This window comes from Lissotriton vulgaris, chromosome 5 (assembly GCF_964263255.1).
Source record: "Lissotriton vulgaris chromosome 5, aLisVul1.2, whole genome shotgun sequence".
NCBI classification, from domain to species: domain Eukaryota; kingdom Metazoa; phylum Chordata; class Amphibia; order Caudata; family Salamandridae; genus Lissotriton; species Lissotriton vulgaris.
In genome coordinates, this window is record NC_141693.1 from 767,699,796 (window position 1) to 767,719,575 (window position 19,780).

The 19,780-nt window shown below is 45.2% G+C and overlaps 1 protein-coding gene across 1 annotated transcript in view; it reads left to right on the forward strand.

Moving 5' to 3' along the window:
- The window catches only part of NFKB2 (nuclear factor kappa B subunit 2), a 256,667-nt gene that overhangs the window by 189,296 nt on the left and 47,591 nt on the right, over positions 1–19,780 (forward strand). Inside the window, exons 19-20 of the mRNA XM_086922228.1 lie at positions 9,956–10,058; positions 15,796–16,061. Of these exons, the coding sequence (XP_086778354.1) occupies positions 9,956–10,058; positions 15,796–16,061 (369 nt within the window). The remainder of the gene's footprint in view (positions 1–9,955; positions 10,059–15,795; positions 16,062–19,780) is intronic.

Here is a 19,780-nt window from a genome sequence, read left to right on the forward strand (position 1 = left end):
CATTATGTTACAAGCAAAGCACTGACTGTTACTGTCTGGCATACAGCAGATTGTCATCAGCTAGGAGTAATGTATGGGGACCCAGGCGAACTGATGTCAGTTGTTTTCGTTCTGTGGCAGCCAGCGCAGATCCGGGAAGAGCTACCCTGTGGCCTACGTTTTTTTGACATTTTGTCAGTCTTTTTTTAAGGTTTACGTCCCAGTGTGGCAGGGGTGTCATCCAAGAAGAACAGCTTCAAGCCCTGTGGCGCCTGTCACCAACATATGTCGGTGACTGACCCACACCTTGTTCGCCTTTGGTGCCTTGAGATGGATCACAACCTGAAATGCTTCTCCGACTGCCACGCCATGCCCAGAATGCCTTGAGGGAGTGTATCCCTCAAGCTTATGGTGACTAGACGTGCGACGCTGTGACATTAATGGTCCTGGTCGAGAGGAAGGTCCTGGAGGCAGTCGCAGAGCCTGAGGTCGTCGTTGCATTCGAAATCATCAAGCCATTCGGGTAAGTCCAAGTCCCACAAGAAGAAGTCAAAGCATGCTTCGACTTCTCTTCATCTGTTGGCTGACAAGACGAGGGAGCAATGCCACTGGAGGCCTGGCTGAGTCTGTGTTTCTGGGAGCGGCAGGGACCCCCGCCCAATTGAGAGGGTTTATGAGGCCATGCACCTCATCTTTTGCTGGCCCATTCCCTCCGACACACCTTTGGGCTCCAAGGGTTTACGAGGGGCCCCTACTGGATCTACATCGGTGACTCCGGTGAAAGTTGGCCCCAAGGATCCTCAGATGGATCCAGATCTTTGCCTGTTGTAGCACATCAACCTTCCCCGAGGCTGACACTCCTGGCACCCACTGGCAGCGGCATCCCCATTCTCCTTCCCGACTCCACAGGGTGCTGGATGGGTGTCATCCGACGCCAGCTCCAATGCCGACTGGAGCCATCCCTTCCAGGCTAGACCCTGAGCTCTAACGCTACAGCCTGGACCATGAATAATACCAGCATTATGAAGAACAACTGTAGTGGGCTGAGGATCTGGGTAAAGCCAATGGACTGGATACTTCTCCAGATACTGGCATACTTTCTCCCCCTACTGTTGCTACGAAGGCGGGAGCTTCTTTCGCAATGGTGGTGTGAAGGGCAGCTGAGGTCCTGGACCTTAGCTTGCCCTCGATGGCAGTCAAGACTAATGTCTTGACAGAAGTGCTTCAACCGGGAGTGTCCCCATCAGAACCGCTTCTCCCTTTCAATGAGGCACTTACAGACGTTCTACTTGGGGCTTGTTCCAAGCCCAGCAGAGGAGCTCCTGTGAACAAAACGATTGCCCAATGCCCTGCTCTAAGGGACCCAAATTTCCTCACCCAACACCCTACCCGGCGAGCTTGGTGGCCTAAACCTCCACGTTCCATGTAAATCCTGGCATATTCCCTAATGCACCCCCTGACATTCAAGAGGCGGCACAATCTTGGAAAGACGTTGTTTTCTTCCAGCAGCCTGGAACTGCGGTCTGGGTACAATGCTTGCCTCTTGGGCCGCTATTCCTACGCCCTGCGGGATAAGCTTGCCGAGGTGATGCAAATGGTCCCGGAGGAGGTACAGGTCGTGCTCTCCCAGACTGTTGCCGAAGGGAGGGATGGAGCAAAGTTCACCCGTTGTGGACTCTACACCACCGACTCGCTAGTCAGAGCATCTTTGTCAATAGTGGCCCTGCAGCGTCACACCTGGTTGAGGACGGCTGGCTTTTCCGGGGATGTCCAGTCCTCACTAATGGGCATGCCCTTTGATGGCTCCCATCTCTACGAAGACAAAGCAGATTTTGTGATGGAGCACTTTAAAGACAGCAGAGCTATGGCCTGGTCCTTTCTATGTCTCCTCGACACCCTCAGTCTGCCTTTCGCTCCTTTCATGGCCACAGAATTGGTGTGCAACCGCATCTTTACCTGCCCATCCAGCTTGGCGTGCAAGCTTCCAGCCTCTGGGTGACCGCGGATGTGGTTCCTCCCAGCCCAGTGGGATCAGGTTGCCAGCAGTCTGGTTAGTCCACCAACCCCTCTTCAAACACAGCCTTTAAACCCTCCTAGTCTGCCCGGGCACCTAGTAAGTTGCAGGATTCGCTATCACCTGCGCTGGGCACCCAGTAGGCGGCAGGATTAGCCATACTCTGCCCCTCTGGTAGTCCTTAACATCAGACAGGTCAGTTTTGCAGATTGTCTGAAGGGGCTGCCCCATCCCCTTCAAGACTACCCCATCCTCCATGCCACCAACTCACTACAGGCTGACCGAGGACCACCTGTCTCTTCTCTGCCAGAAAATAATGGCTCTTTTGGCCAAAGAAGACGGAGAGAGTGCCAGCACCAGAATTAGGTTGTGGTTGCTAGTCCCTCTACTTTCTAATGCCCAAGAAGAACAGAGGCCGTCATTCTATCCTACGCTCTCTCAATTTCTTCCTCAAAAACGAGAAGTACAAAAGGCTCACTCTAGCTCGGTCCCTGTCTGCCCTGGACCCTAGAGACTGATACCTAGCGTTGGACTTGCAGGATGTATACTTCTACTTTCCCGTCCTGTCTGCCCACAGAGGTTACCTGCAGTTCACAGTGGTCCAGAAGCATTTTTAGATCTCTGTGCTCTTTTTTGGACTCACCAGTGCCCTCCGGTGTTTATCAAGGTGATGGCGGTGGTTGCAGCTCATCTGCAGAGATCAGGGGTACCCGTCTTCCTCAGTCTCGAAGGCTGGCTGTTAAAGGCGGACTTGCCCCAGGCCCTCGTCTCCCACTTCCAGACTACGGCGGACTTCCTACGTTCGCTGAGGTTCAATATCAATGTGCCGAAGTGACACCTGACTCCTTCTTCATCCGAGCTGATCTGGAAACAGAGCAGTTTCGGGCCTATCCTCCTGAACGACGAGTCCAGGGTATTCAGGCTATGATACCGATGTATCAGTCTCTTTCCTATATTTCTGAGAGACTAACTTTGAGGCTGCTGGGCCTCGTGGCCTTTTGCAACCTGCTTTCGACACATGCCGTTTTCATATCTGGTCTCTGCAGTGGGACCTGAAGTTCCAGTGGCTGCAGAATCAGGAGAACCTCTCTGACATGTTTCGGATTGCGGAGGGAACTGCAAAAGACCTGCAGAGGTGGCTAACAAACCAAGATTTGGTCAGCGACAGACCCCTTTCCCTTCCCCCAATCAAATCTGACAGTAGTGACAGATGCGTCACTCCTGGAATGGGGTGGCCATCTGAGAGAGGTAGAGATCAGAGGACTGTGGTCTCCAGTAACATCCGGACTGCACATCAACCTGTTGGAGTGCTGAGCAATCCCATTGGCATTGAATGTCTTTGTACCCCTTCATCCAGGGAAAGTTAATGCAAATGTTCACAGACAACACCACCACCATGTGGTACTGCAACAAGCATAGCGGGATGGGGTCCTGAAACCTTTGTTAAGAGTCCCTGTGTCTCCGGACATGGATGGATCAACACCTGGCAGTTTCTTTGAATGCCAAAGTGGACTAACTCAGCCGATGATGCCTAGCAGATCACAAATGGCATCTCCATGTAGAAGTGGCGCAAGGTCTCTTTCAGCAGTAGGCAGAGCCTTGGTTAGGTCTGTTTGACACCGAATACAACGCGATATATCAGCAGTCCTGCGCGCTGAAGTTTCCAAGGCAGCTCTCGCTCAGAGGCACTTTTCATCTCAAGTGGAGCTCAGGCCTCCTGTATGCCCATAGCACCCCTATCCAGAGTTCTCAAGAAGATCCAGAACGACAGGCCCCAAGTCATCCCTGTGGCTCCGGATAGGGCATGGAGAGTCTGGTATCATAAGCTGTTGAGCATAGCCATTGGCCCTCCAATCAGGCTGCCCCTTTGGGAGGATATTCTGCCACAGCAGCAAGGGAGGGTTCTCCACCCAAACCTGTCAATGCTATGTCTTCTTGCGTAGAGATTGAACAGTGAGAGTTGATCACCTTCGACCTTCTGCCCGAAGTCTGTCATGTTACTTTGGCAGCTAGGCGTCCTCTACCAAGACAGTTTACGCCGCAAGTGATACAAGTCTGCAATCTCTGCTATTCTTCGGTTGCCTGACCAACCTTCCCCTTTCCAAACCCCTATTGTTCATAGGCTTTTGAGAGATTTGCAACATACGTTTTCTCCCACTCCTTTTGTTATACCCCAGTGGGACCTCAGTCTCGTCCTCACTTTCCATATGTGCACACCCTTTGAGCCTCCCCACAAGTGTCCACTCCGGTTCCTTACCATCAAGACAGCCTTTCTTGTGGCAATAACATCTGCCCAGAGGGTCAGTAAGCTTAAGGCCTTGTTATCCAAGCCTCCGTATCTTAACATCTGCCCAGACAAACTGGTGTTTTGTATGAGAGCTTCCTTTCTTCTGAAAGTGGTCACTCTATTTTTCGTAGGCCAAACCATCACTCTGCCTACTTTTTGTGCTCCACCCCATCCTTCTAGGAAGAGGAGTGACTCCACCATCTGGACCCAAAAAAGAGCTTAGTCATTCTACCTTGATCACACACGAGATTTCTAGGTGGATGTCTAACTCTTCGTGGGACATGTGAGGAGCGAAGGGAAAGGCTGTGTAGAAGCGGACCATCTGCAGATGGATCATGCTCTGCATTTCAATCTGATAAACATTGGCTAAGAACCCTAAGAGTTTGCATACTCATTTACACTAGAGCTAAAAATGCAACAACTGCGTTATCACCCGGAGTGCCCGTCCTGTAGAACGGTATTTTGCTCCTTCGGTCCTGCAGGACTTCCCTGTGTGAAATTGGTCTGCAGACCCACCTCCAGGGAGGTATTTCTTGGGTAACTATTCTAAGGTTAGGAATCTGTGGCTAGACATCTGTCAGATAAAGGAGTTGCTTACCTTCTGTAACGCCTTATCTTGTAGAAACTCTTATCTAGTTGCAGATTCCTTTCTGACCCGCCCATCCTCCTCGCTCTGTGAACGGATTTCTAGGGTTTCCCCTTTCTGGCCTAATTTTCCACATCAGTGGGCAGTGTACTGGATGGCTCTGCGATTTTGCCGTGGATAGTCGCAAAAAGTAACTGACGTCAGCTTGCCTGGGTGGAGTTTATATAGACCCAGCAAACGTCGCTATCGTCATGGACGCCATGCAGAGGAGAACAACTCCATCTACAAGCATGCAGGGTTACTGCTCACAAAAATTTTCCGGATCCAGTCTGACACTTGGGGATCAATCTAAGGTAGGGAATCTGCGGCTAGATAGAATTTCTACCTGAAAAGGCTTTATCGAAGGTAAGTAGCTTTTTCCTTGGTGTTTTTGACAAACCTTTCCAAAATTTTCAAAACTAGTGTGCCAGTCACTTCAGCTATGGTTTAACAGTTTCGGGGATTTTAGCCGCAACTGAAGCCCGAATTTCTGAACGTAGACCAGATTTGGGAGAAAGCAAGATCTTAGTCCAGAAAGAGTCCTTTTTTAGGTCGAGGACCTAAAGGCTGCACTTGCGCAGTCTCCGGTCGGAGATTTAATGATCTGGAGTATGGGGGCTTGAAGCCGCCTCTCTCCTCCTCTGGCTGGCTTCCTAAACAGAAGCCAGCCATTGGAGGAGACCGGCATCACTCCAATAAAGACCCGTCTCTTTCGGATTCAGGGGCATGTTTTCGTGATTCTTCCCACCTGTGATGTTATCCGTCACTCAGAACGCCAAAACACGCCCCCGAATTCGAAATTGTTGGGAGCTTTGCAGCCGCCATTTTTTTTTGGGGCGGCGGCGGTGGTCTGGGATCAGGCAAGACCGTGGCTCAGGCTGCCAAGCAGCTCAGGAAGGAGTCACAGAAAGACCGCAAGAACCCTCTGCCCGACAAGAAGGTGGAAGCACCGCTGCAGCCGCCCGTCACGCTAAAACAGGAGGGTGAGTGCAGTTGGGAGGGGGGCGGGTCGGCTGATGTACCTAGCGCGTCCCGACGGTGGTCCGATAAAGAACTGCGCAACTGCCCGTAGATGTGCTGTGCATTTATGTTTGTGCCTCAGTCCCCTTATGGTGCTCCGGGTGGCATCCGGCAGTACTGCCGCTTGTCTCGTGTCTATTGTGCCGCCGCCCGCAGTCCGTAGACAGAGCTCAGAGTGTAGAGCGGAGCGGAGGAGGAAGGAAGTAAGTAAGAGTGTGTCCCCGGACCTGGACCCTGGACCCGCTTAGCCCGTTACAGGTCAGTTTTCAACAGTATGGAGGCGCAGCTTTGTCTTTGCTCCGGAGTATTTGCTACTTACTATCTCCTTGGTCGGGCGTCAGGGGGGAGGCAGCTTGTGCAGGGCACAAAGCAGGAGCACCGAGAGAGAGCTCAGATCTCTCACCAATGTCGAAGCGGCCAGCGACCGCAGTGATTCTCACGAAGGGCACCGAGGGGCGCACATGTCTCTCACCAATGTCGAGGCATCCAGCGGCCCCGGTAATTATTATTTTTTATTTTTTTGCAAAGGGCACCAGAACAGAGGGTAGAATTCAGGCGGCTGGGTATGGGATGAGATAAGTTGCGCTGCACTGCTGAGTACCGAGGTCTGAGTTCAAGTGTATCTCTGGGCCTTCAGAGCATCGAGGAAAGTCGAGGTAAAGTCTTTGCCATTATGCTTATCTGCCATCCGCCATCTGCCGGTCTTTCTATCAGAAGTTTTCGATGACCCCTTTTCCGTAGTGTAGTGTAGTGGCTAAACCAAACTCCCGAACCTCATTATCAGCCAGGTGGGAGACATCTGCATTACCACTCCCTTAGGCAAGGAGCTCACGACTGAACTCCTCAGTCAGCCGCCATCTTCTCCCTTGCCTAATAATTTTAAAATCTCACTCAATCCCTGACCAAAATATATATTTAAAAAAAAAAACTTCTGAAGGGGGTAAAAAGATGGCTTTATGATTAGGACAAAAGTGATGCTTTTTTTGGTAACAGATTGTACTTTTTAGATGTTAAATAGTCTCTAAAGCATTGCAAAGCAAGAACTCCATTGCAGGCGGAAATATATAGCCGTTGCACTGCGAAGCAGTGAGGGCGGGAACCCGCCTCTCACCTCCATTCTCCTCCATTGGCTGGCTTCCTAAACGAAGGCCAGCCATTGGAGGAGAAGGGAGTCACTCCAATAAAGCCCCGTTTCTTTCGGATTCGGGGGCGTGTTTTTTTGCTTTCTTTCGACTGTGATGTCATCCGTCACTCAGAACGCCAAAACACACCCCCGAATCCGAAATTTTCGGATGTTTGCGGCCGCTATTGTTGCCCGGCCGCCGAGTCTTCCAGTGAGTGCTTGTTTTAATAAGTGTTTCCAGGAAGGGGGCACCAGCACTCCTACGTTTATCTGCAGCCCGGGGCTGCAATCGTCCTTCCAAGAGGAATTCCCCGGCGTGGGGATCCCCTGTTGACTAATAACGAGCTGCCTGCCGAAAGGGGCTCTTTTTATAGATATCATTATTTCGCCTGAGGCTTTCTTCAGCACACCACGGAGAAGAAATCCTTAAGGAGGGTTTCTGTGAGGAAATGTCATCCTTCGCACTCAGCCCCACCCCCAGCAGAAAGTAACATCTTAAATTGCTCAAATTTGAGGGGAAGAACAGTACGGCAAAATGGGCCCCCTCAAAATCAAATGCCCCATAGAACTATCAACAGTGACTGCCTTTTCTCTCTATTGCTTATTTCTTTCTTTCTTTCCTTCTTTCCTTCTTTCTTCTTCACCCCTCCTACCCTTTGCGCGCATTGTTACGCCACCCCGCTTCCAATCTGTCTTTCTTATTCTTTCTCTCACCTCTGTATGTCTCCGTTTTTCTCACTCAGTTCCCTCTGGCTCTCTCACATCCTCTCTCTCACTCACACTCTCTTTTCTCTCGCTGTCGATTCCTTTGTCACCTCTATCTATCGGTGCCTGCACCCATTCTCGGTCTAGTGCTCTCTCTTGCATACACTCTGACTTTGTCGAAATTCCGCAGTCTCTGCAATTCGGTAGCCCCCTCAAGAATCCCGGGGCTGGTCCCATCTCTAGCACAGCAAAAAATACCGCCACCTCTTTCCCCACTCTGAACCCTCTGTGTGTGTGTGTGGGGGGGGGGGGCTCTGTGTGTGTGTGTGCGTGGGGCTCTGTGTGTGTGTGCGTGGGGCTCTGTGTGTGTGTGTGTGGCTCTGTGTGTGTGTGTGTGGCTCTGTGTGGATAGCTTTGTTTGTAGGTGGCTCTATGTGTGGGTGGCTCTGTCTGTGAGGGTGGCTCTATGTGAATGACTCTGTGTGGGTGGCTCTGTATGTGTGTGTGGGTGGCTTTGTGTGTGTGGCTCTGTGTGGGTGTAAATGCAATAGGTCATGCATTTGCGAGCGATTAAGCTATTGGCATTGTAAATGACAATGCCATTTATTTAACGATTAAGCTATTGGCAATGTAAATGACAATGCCATTTATTTATGATTTAAAAAAAAAAAGTCATGAGCAATGACAATAGTTCTACCTTTAATAATGCCGAGACCATTGCATTGTAAATGCTTGTGAAATTTTGTGTTAATCGGACGGTAGTTTTGAAGTAAAAATATTTATGAATAGCTAGAGACTCGAATCAGCCACCCTAAGTTAACTATAACTCGTGCTCTTGCCATGCACTGCTAAACACCCCACATATTACATCAGTTATGACATCTTCTATGACATCATTGATCATATCACTGCAACATTTGCAGTGAAATTGATGAGAAAACTGCAAGGCTGGGGCGCGAGTTAGAGTTAACTTAGTTCACTAGTTATAGTCACTTGAGATAAATATAACTGCTAAATTTCTAGGGTTTTGTGTGTGTAAAATCTGAACCTAACTATAATGTCTCTCTGTAAACTTTTGATTGGATTTTCAGTGGGGGAAAAAAAAAAAAATATATATATATATATATATATATATATATATATATATATATATATATATTGTTTAATATTTATATTTTATGGGTTTAGCCCCATAAAAAAATTATATATGTTTGTATGTTACCCATGACCCACCTCCCCAAAAGATGATATTTGATACCTATAAAAAAACATCTTTCATGATAAATAGTATTGAAAACTACTGTAAATAAATTGTCATAGCACTACGTTATTGTGTTGTGAGCTGTTGTGCTGTAATGACTTGCATTGTAACAACTCCTATTCATTTGCTGGGGTCACAAATACAGTGCTCAGTGAAAGGGCAGTTCTGGTCACAGTTGAAGAGTTGCTAGTTTACAGTTCATGGGTACATACAGGTACTGGGCGTTCACTGGTTCCCTATCAGCAACTTAGTTTACAGGTTGTTATCTATTCCCCAGGAACTGCAGTGCATTCAAAGGGGGCTCCTTTGTATGCTGTGCATGAAAAGGAAAGGGATTAGTGATTTTAAAAACTATTTGGGTGACTGGTCAGTTACCCAAGTAGCCAGCTGTCCCCTATGTGATGGGGTTTACCTTCATCAAGTGCTGTATTTGTTTTTTAGCCAACAGCGCTACAAATGACGAGATTAGTAATGCAAAGGAAAACCAAAAGTATTAATCCTAGAATTCTAAGTGCTTTTGAGTGAAAAGGTAAAAGTGGCCAAAGGAAAACCTTCCGACACAAGGACAGTTAGCTGAAAGACATCAGATCTAAGTAATGAAACACAGGTGAAAATATACGAGAGCATTCACAGATTGGTCCTTAAGATCCATTGAGCAGATGGATACAGATGAGTGGGAGGCTGATAGTCTTGTGGATGCATGATGCTTGCTCTGAGATCCATTTGAGATGGTCAGTCCAGCAGATTTTGGTGTGTTAGAGAGCAGCTCACAGCTTCAACAGTCTTCTAACTCGGTTTTTATTCTGTACTCAGAGTGACTGGCTATGTTCTTTACATGCTGGCCGTGTTGTATGTTGTAACTATTGGCATGCTGATATATTGCTCCCACCTGCCACTGTGTTTAACATTCCTTTTGATTTCTTGTCCTAATTTGTTTTTAGTTGGGTGCTGATGTCAATGCTCGAACGTTTGGGGGAAACACCCCTCTGCACCTCGCCGCAGCCATGGGCTCCCCAGTCCTCACCAAAATGCTCATCAAAGCAGGTAATTCTTTACTTCCCATATATGCTCATCGATGCAGGTAATTCTTTACATCCCAGAGATGCTAAATTTTGTAAATGTCCTAGACAGATTACTGAAGTGCCAACATTATGTTTGCAGCAAACCTGTCCCTTCAAATATTGTTCCTACTTTGCCCACACTCCAGAAGATTGGTTGCCTGGTATCTACCAGGTTGCATACTCAAACACATGCACACAAAGCACCTCAGTTCGACATTGCTACTACATAGGAGAATTATGCTAGTTGAACCTAATCTGCTCCTAATCCTGGCTCAGACGTTAAGCTACAGTGTGTGATTATTGGATAAATATCATTAATTCATTGTGCTTTCATCTCTCTTAGAAAAATAAGGCAGCATTATTGGTAAAAAAAAAAGAACGTGTAGATAATTTGGGGTGAATCCTAAAACCGCTTTCTGAAGAGGGGGACTCTTTGAACGTATTACAGAGTCAACTCTTTATCTTTAATATACATAATAGATACACTTGTTTGATTTACAAAACGTAACTATTGCACAAGAGCATTGGTACTCAATTTATTAACTTTTTAAATTGAAAAGGTGGATCTTTATGTTACACGTAGATTTCTGCAGCAGGTGCTTTTTCTACAAAGCTATCACCTGGCTGTCATTCATATTTATTTAGCTGTTAATAACATGAAAGGCTTCCCATAATTGTTGCCTCCAACCTACCATTTGCAATTCCTTTCTTCCACATCAAGCGAAGGAACACTGGACAATCTTGTGATTTCCGGGCCTCATCTGTGTTTATATGCATACGGTGAGCAGATGTACTTGAGTTCACTTCTTCCTGGGTAGGAAAAAAATCCAGGGACAAAGAGACGGTGTGAGTGGGGAGAGAGATGAGTAAGAAAGAGAGGGGACGAATTTGCAAAGTGGGAGAGATGGGAAATAAGCCCATAGCTCAGTAGCCCATCAAGTTGAAACATATGCTTTTAAGTAGACCTGGTCCTGGATCCACACAGACCATTCATGGTCACAAGCATTACATTTAACCACTACAGCACTTTAGCATGGCCAACATTTTTGGAATATTGGCTAATGATGTTGTGTACGTGCTCCTTGTGCTACGTCCTTGTAATAGCAATAAGACCTGTGCCCTCAAACTCTTTTCTGTTTATTTTTTAAAGTTTGAAATCAGTTACCAAATTACAAAATTAAAAGGCAAGAGTCTTGCTTGGGCAGAGAGCTGCTTCCTAGCACAATACGGAAAAATTATTGTAAAGAACGTAGCTATCAGACATAGATTAAATTGGCTACTCTGTTTCCTTTAAAAACAATATATTTTAATTATTTTGTAGTAAAACATCAAACAACTCAACAGGTACATCTCAATCAGAGTCCATTCATTACAAATAATAAGATGAACAGTTAGTGAGGATACAGAGTTTACGGCATTATGATTTTCCTTCATGACCCCTAAGATGCCTCCCGACCCCTTCTGTTAGATACCCCTCGAGGCTCTCAGCTAGGTTCGGACCCACAGTAACGAACCCTGCGCCTACATGTCGTTTTCTGTACCTTCCAATACATCTGTCTCCTCCCCTTCCAGCTCTATATTGTAATAGCTCAGCCATGGCTGCCAGACTTTCCTAAACTTTCTAGGGCATCCCCTCGCTTTAAACACTGGCCTTTCAGCACCCATGTACATGTCCATACCAGTCTGCCACTCTTTCAAAGTGAGAAGTTCTGGTTTTCCCCAGAATTTGGCTATATCACATTTTGCCACTATGAGGCCTAGGTTACTAAGCAGAAGTTGGAATCTAGGAATGTCGACGTCCGTGTGGATGCCCAACAGAACGTTTTTAGGGTTCCTTCAGGATTTGTGCATGTAGTATGTTATTTAGTTCCTGCACTATCCGTTTCCAGTAGCTATGTATTTGACGACAAGCCATAGAGTATGAACGAAAGATCCACGTACTGTTCTACAGCGCAGACACTCCAGCGTCTCCTCCCTACCCATCATATGTAATTTAACCCTGTCGTAATACACACTATGCAAGATTTTAAACTGAACCAGTCGTAATCGAAGCGTAATCGCCACCTCCCTAGGGTGCATTAGGGCTGTCTTCCAATCTATGTCCTCCAATGTACCTACGAGGTCTTCCCACTTGACTCGGAGTTTTAGTAAGTTATCAGGCATGTTGTTTATTAGGGTTTTGTATGTCCAGGAGACTGCTTTCTCCGGTATCTCTTCCTGCAGTAACCGACCTTCTAATGGGCATATTCCGGGAGATCCACAATGTCAGGTTTTTGCGCCAGCCACGCATGTCAGAGTTGAATATATTCATAATACTGCTTGTCTGTCAGGCTATATTCCGTTTGTAGCTCCGCAAATGGTAACAGGGTGCCCTGTTGTGTTATGACCCCAAGAGTGGTAATCCCAATAGCATCCCATCCTTTATACCCCCGTAATTTTGCCAGTTGAGGCAGCCGTTTTCCTTCCCACAGAGGAATGGACCTACCTAGTTAGTTTTTTTGTCCCATTTCATCACACGTTCAGCTCCCTCTATGCCTCAATCGCCCTCTGTGTTGCTGGCAGCAGACTTTTCACCCCTTGGCTCCCGTATATGTAGTGAAGGTAAGACTGTTTTTGAAATTGGAGTCTCTCCAGGGCATACGAGGGGTGGTCCTAGGGGGCGTGTCCCCATTCATTAATAACTACGAGGTGTGCCACTCTTTAGTAGGCACGGACATCCGGTAGCGCTGTTCCCCCATTATACTGGCTGCTTTGCAGCACAACTCGGGGGTTGCCCCCGTCAAATAGCAAAGTTTGTAGTTCAGTATTAATCGCCTTAAAGAGTACCTCTGGTAATCTACAATACTTGTTTTAGAAAATGTATAATGGCTTGGGTAGTGTAAACATTTTGTACATCGCAGTCCTTCCCAGTAAGGTCAGGGGGAGACGCCGCCACCTAGCCACGTCACCTCGGAAGTCTGCTAGAATGCGCTGGATGTTATGAGTGAGGCAGTTTGTCACGTTTTCAGAAACAAAGAGTCCTAGATATTTGAAGCCCTCTTCAGCGATGGGAAAGCGCACTGGTACGGAGCGCAAGTCTATGGGGCCCCCTATTGGGTATATGGTTGACTTCCCCCAGTTGATCTGATACCCCGCCTGCTTACCATCATTTTCAACTACCTGAAAGATAATTGGGAGTGTCTTATCAGGGTTAGTCACATACTATAGGATGTTGTCTGCATAAAGCAGGATTCGTTCATCTAACAGCTGTCCCTTGGAGTCCTGGAACCCTGTTAAATCAAGGTGCGCTCTGATCAGGCATGCTAGAGGTTCCAAAGCAAGGGGGACAGCGGACAGCCCTGTCTGGTCCCCTGCTGGAGGCGGAATTCGGCTGATTTAACGCCATTTACTTTTACTCTAGCCTTGGGATTCATGTTTAGAATATCGACCCATGTCCGAAAGTTATACCCGAAGCCCAGTTTTAAGAGGACCCGTCTCATAAAAGGCCAGTGTACTGTGTCAAATGCCTTTTTTTTGCATCAAGTGAGAGACGCAAATGAGGAATCTCACTCCCTTTGGCCTTGTCTAGACAATTTGCCAGCCTACTGAGGTTGAGGCAGGTGGCACGTTTGGGCATAAAGCCCGACTGGTCTTTGTGTACCATGGACGTAATAACAGTCAGTAGTCATCTGGCGAGTATGAAGGCCAAGATCTTGGTTTCGACATTAAGGAGCAAAATTGGACAATAAGAGCCACAATTTTCCTGGGGCTTGCCCGATTTCGGTATGACAACTACTGTGGCTTGGCAAAGGTCCAGGGGGAGTTCTCCGTCCTCTTTTGACAAGCCCGTCTGCAGCTCGCACTTCGGCGGGATCACAAAGTGGCAGGTCGATGGGGAAGGGAAGGGTTTCAAATGATGACAGGGCGGCAAAGGACGATAAACTGATGGATATCTTCCCTCCTAGTGCGATACTTTGTTGTGTGCTGTTCTAAGAAATTATTCAACACACACTTAGTCACCCTGACACACTTTATAAAAGACACATTCTCCTTGACCCACAGTTATTTTGGTGTTTAGTTGTACTTCTGTTCAGGGGCTATAACTGTGTGATCATTAAACATTCCCTGGGACCCTCCATTTACCAGTTTGTTGTTTTTTGAAGGGAAGGAGGGCCACACCCTCACAGCTCAGGGATCAGCACCTTCGGCGCTATGCAGACGGGGGAGACGTCCTCCTCAACGTTGCAGGGTCAGCAGGACGCCGTGTCAGTGTTTACCCGCTTTTCCATGGGGAGTCGGGACATCGCCGGTGGGCAGGCACTGCGACAGACACAGCACAGCGTGCTGGTATTCCTCCCGCCACCACCGTGAGGTGCCCCGGGTCAATGTTGTGTGCTCATCGGGTTTGGTCGGCCATCTTGGCGGCTGAGTCCCGTCTTCGGAAAGATCGCATGTCTGCCTCGATTCACGCCGCAGGAGCTACTAAGGCGGTTCCTCTGAAGGGCTGAGGTTTGGAACACACTCGGCTGGAAGGTGAGTGCGGTGTTCCTGGCTTGAAGACAGGATTCAAGGCAGGATGTATGCCGGGCGATCAGAGCCTCTGTAAAACGCAGATACTCGGCCATGCTGCTGGCCACGCCCCCTATTCTGTTTCTTCTTAATATTATTGGAAACCAGACTCTCTATTTTCCAAGAAGTGGGGAAAAACAATGACTTCAAGAATGGAACATAGCATATCTCCACATGAATTTTGACACATACAATTGTAAGGAGCACCTAACTGTTCGATGTAGAGTTTATTGTAATGTTGCTTTATCCTTGATGTTATTTCATTCAGTGCCTGGGGCTAGGCTCTTCTTTTAAAAAATAAAAATTAAGTGGATTAAAAAGCATAATGTTGAACGTGCCAACATGGCATTGTCATTTCTCTCATTGAATTCAAATGGCTTTTGGACACCAAGGTTAAAGTAAATTTGCAAAAATTGTGGGTTTCCCATTCTTTTTTTAAATCAGTAACGTCAGTTTGCCACATTGAGTAGTAAACGGAGACCATTTTTAAAGTTGTCCTTTCTCAGACTAGGTGTGAGACCATGTAAGGGGTTGTTGAATTATGCATTAATTGTAAAGATGAACAACACTTGGCAGTATGTATGAAGTTCGGGAAAGTTGTAGAAAACGGATGTGAATATTTAATTAGACATTTGGTGAACACTAGGTGGTACTTTAACTCGACTGAATCCAAACTAGGTACTTTGTAGTTTGATTAGTTTGGCCAATATGGGCATTAACAGTGCCCGATAGGTTAGCTTATATTCACCCTGCAGACTGAAAGGCCCTGTGTATTTATTCTGCAAACTCACTCATAGCCGCGAGTAATCTTTGTGTAATAACGTTTGCATTATTCAATGTAATTAATACTTTACCTCATGAGATGAATGAATGCTCGTATTTTAACTGTAATGCTTTTAATTAACTGTACAATAAAGATTCCAGTAACTCAAGTTCATAATTGACACAAATAGTACATTTATGCTCGAGCCTGTAGTTAAATTGTTAGTGATATGTCTGCAGACTACCAAATGTTTTAAAAACCATGCAGTAAAATATTTGACTGAGACATCAAGCCCAAAGTTGGTTTCTTTTAAACTTTAAAAAGTAAAGAGTGTGTACTTCCATAAGTGTGTATTTTTACACAGTAATTTTGAATTCTCATATAGTCTGCTATTATTCTGACTCTGTAGGAGCTGACGTGCTCTCCGAGAACGATGAGCCAAAGTCAGTGTCATCAGGGGACACAAGCAGCGACACAGACTCAGAATCTGACCTCCAGCTAAACATGGACTCTGATGACTTTGAAGATCGGGATGCAGCCAAAGAGGAAACCATGGATACAGACCAGGATCCTGATCATGGACCGGACTCCAAGAAAGGAAAGAAGAGGTTTATCTGCAGCAAGTCCACACAGCACCCAGGACACACACCCCTCGACTTGACGCGAAGTCAGAAGGTAAAATCCGATTGTGTGAGTGTATATGCTTGCAAGTACATCGGAAGTTCGAATTGCTATGCAAATTCATTTCAAGATTTGTAAATCATTCACATTTTCACACAACTAAAGGAAAATGCTCACTATAGATTGTGGTAGGAAAGAAACATTTTGCTTAACTAATCACATATAACCCGCAGACACTTAAAACATTTCTGGCAAATGATTTCACCCCAGGGTCAATGCATAAATAAGATTTGTAGTTATACAAACCTTTATGTTAGAACACCCGCTCGAAGGTAGTTGAACATCTTTCGTTTGAGTTGTGATGTACAACTTAGCTGCCAAGGAGAAACACTCATTTAACCACTCCACTTCCATTAACCACCAATGTACTGCAGGCGTAATAAAGATACATCATATGTAACTAAAACAGACATCCCTTATTATATCTCTTTGATATAGACTATGTAACTACACTTACTATGCAAAGGTTTATTGTACGAGTCAACATTTATACGTGAGTTTGGGCTCTTTTTCCGCAGCCTACATCACTGAAGTCACAAAGGGATATATAGGTCCTTTTCAAATCGTCAGTAGTTCCAGCACAATCATTCTAATAAATGAAAATGGGTCTTTAATGTTTTCAATCTCAATTTTAACTTCTTTGCTTTAATGAGTTTTTAAAGAAATTATTATGTTCGTGTAGAGTTGTTCACAGTGGGTTAATCAGTGCTCCTCTCTGCTTTGTGTAATAAATCTCAGTGCATTTTCAAGACTGAATTAATCGGGAATGATCAGAATCTCCGTATTCTTCCAACTAGATGCTCTTCCATTTAGAATGATTTTGTCTTCCAGTATGCAGAGTAATGCCCAATGATCCACCATTGTATAGTGTCCCTTTGGCTGAAAATCAATCTTCATCCACCATCGTTCTCACTCGGAATTCATGTTCGCAATTCTGAAGAAAAGTGTCATCACTCCTTCCATTGCCTACTTCATAAATCCAGTTTCTCCCTTTGCAAATCAAGAATTGCAGTTCTTATGCATTTTGAACTTGGGGCAGCGAGAATACTGCATTCCAGGACAGTAAAATGAGGGTTTTCCATTTCGAAAATAGTTTTTTAACAAAAAATAAGGAATAAAAAATCGAGAGTCTTAAAAAAACAAATCAAAGCAAAAATTCAGCGAAAGGACAGGTAAATAGAAAAAAAAACAGATGGGTAAAGGAGTAAGGAGTACCGTTTTTACATTTACTCATATTTCTATACATATGGCGGCTCCCAGGTAAAAAGAAGCCTTGTATTTAAAAAAAAACACACACCTTTCTCTCTGTTTCGATAGATGGCTAGATATAGGGAGAGAGAAGGCGGAAGGTAAATTAAACAGGCATCGGCAAACCCAATAGGCCTGCGTTGCCACCAGACTTTTTGGTCATTCTTGTTTTGCTTGGTCTCGGTTTTTGCAAAACTTTCTTGTTCAGGGAGCTGTTTTGCCCTCATCATTAAATAAAAGGGCTAAAGTTGAAAGTGTATTTTGGGGGCCTCAAAAAGAATACATTACCATAGTACTTCCCTGACGTTGAAGGGAACTATTTTGTGTGTGTATGTGCTTCTTGTGAAAGGGAAGCTCATAGTGAAATCAATCAGTGACTGAAGTGGGCTCACACATTGCCCCTTGATGTAAGTTGAAATGTGCCCTTTGTTCACTTTTAAGGAGTCCTTCTATCACATCCGGCAACACTAAAGAAGATCAAGTAAAAAGAAAAATACTGCCACTAAAGGTAACCGCTGATGACCACTTTGTGAAAGAGCAAAATGCAGCTACTCAAAGTAAGGTTAGCAAGTGGCTCAGGTAGGCTGACCTACTGCCCTATGCTGTAAACTGTAGTTGGCGGAAGCAAAATGTAAATGACCCATCCGATCAATCGATGAAAAGAGGTGACTGAATGCTCCTTTAAGAAGAGTATACTATACATATTATTTTAGTAAAATCAAATGGTCTTGGCTAATGCTAGACCTAATAAATAAAGTAATAAAAAACAAAACAAAAATAGAACTTATTAGATGGTGCCACACTGCAATCTTCAGAAGAAAAATGTCATCAATTTTGGATTGAAACACATTTTTGGAACTGAAATTAATGTAAAAACAGCAAAGGTAACTAGTATTACAAAATGAATTAGTCCTACATTATTCCCTCAAGAATACTTGAGTGATCCAAAACAAACATATCAAACCTTCCAATTTTTCCATTTAGTCGTCTTTTTGTTTAAAAATGAATTGAGTTTGCTTTTCTGTTCAAGCACACTAAACGGGGGAGGAGACGGGAAGGGGGAGGAGAGGGCAGATACAGGGAGGGGGGTTGGGGAGTTCTTCTTATTTTTCTTGTTCTCTTTTGATGATATGTGCAGCGATATGACAACTATCGGCCTATGACGTATTGCATCTGTTTGTTGTTGATTCAATAAAAAGATTTCAAACTAAAAAAGAATTAAGGCACAGCAAAAACTTTTAGCCAAACAAGACAGTTAGAAGATTCAGATACAATGTGGAATTAAGTCTGATGGAATGTAGTTGAAGGAAGCGCCAGTGTGTCCTAATGGAGGAGCAGTGGAGGGGATCGTTCATCCTTGACTAGTGTGTACACTGCAGAGAAATCAATAGTTGTCCAGGTGAAAAGCAGTAGTTTTCTGACAATGGTTTAATGGTTTTTCTTTGTTAACCCCTCTAGTACAAGTTGAAAAAATTAATTTCAAATACATTTGAAAATGCCAACCAGTTGGTGGAGGATATGATAATGTCCTACTAAGAAATCTAATCCTGAGCCGTACTACTGAAGTGTACTTTGTAAATTACTGTATTAAAAAAGTAATATGGAAATTGGGGTCAATTCGTCATCTACAAACCTCAAGTGGGCAGTTGAGGGTTGTTTGCAGATCAGAGTGGAGACTACCTGCTCTCTTGGAAAGTAATTGCAACTCAGGATTTTAACATCTAACTTTAAGTGCTGGCAGCAGTAGTTGGTCTGGAGTTTCCCCACTTGTCAGCATGAGAAAAACCTGTCAACTAGTGGTGGGAAGATAGAACTCCTATGGGTAGTGATGCCCTTAGGCCTCAACTTTATAAATTGTTAAACCCAGTCTAGTTTGCTATGGATGCGATACAATTGATCAAGTTTCAATAACTTTTTAGTTCAGACGATTCTTTGGTAAGGTTGCCACCTTATGTTAGGCTGCATCTTAAATCAGTTCTTGTTTTGAAGTTTCCCATTGGACACTGAGATCAGAATGTGATGGAACAAGGGGGTTTTACTAATAACTATAGTTCCATTATGTGCAGTAATGTAGGAATTATGGTAGCATTTAGCACAATCAGTGAGCTGGGTGACAACATTATCCAGCTAATTTCCATCTCTGGGGGCTAGATAAAGGTAATATATGCACTTTGGGGAATGTTTGATCAAGTAGAGTATTGGAAGCAGTGCGAAAGGAAGTAGTTGGCGAGCATGTGGCCATATGGCAGACTAAAAGGGATTAGTACACAGTGTTTGATGACAGAGAAGAGTGTGAGCTGATCCAATGTGTTTAAATAAGTCTAGAAGGCAATTGGTAGCCTTTGGGATTCTTTGGTTTGAAAGCTGCCTCAAGATTTGGTAGTTGTGGCTCATGCCTGGCTAACACATTTTATAAGTATAGTTTTTATCCAAGGGTGATTGGCCCTTGCTATTGGAGATAGAAT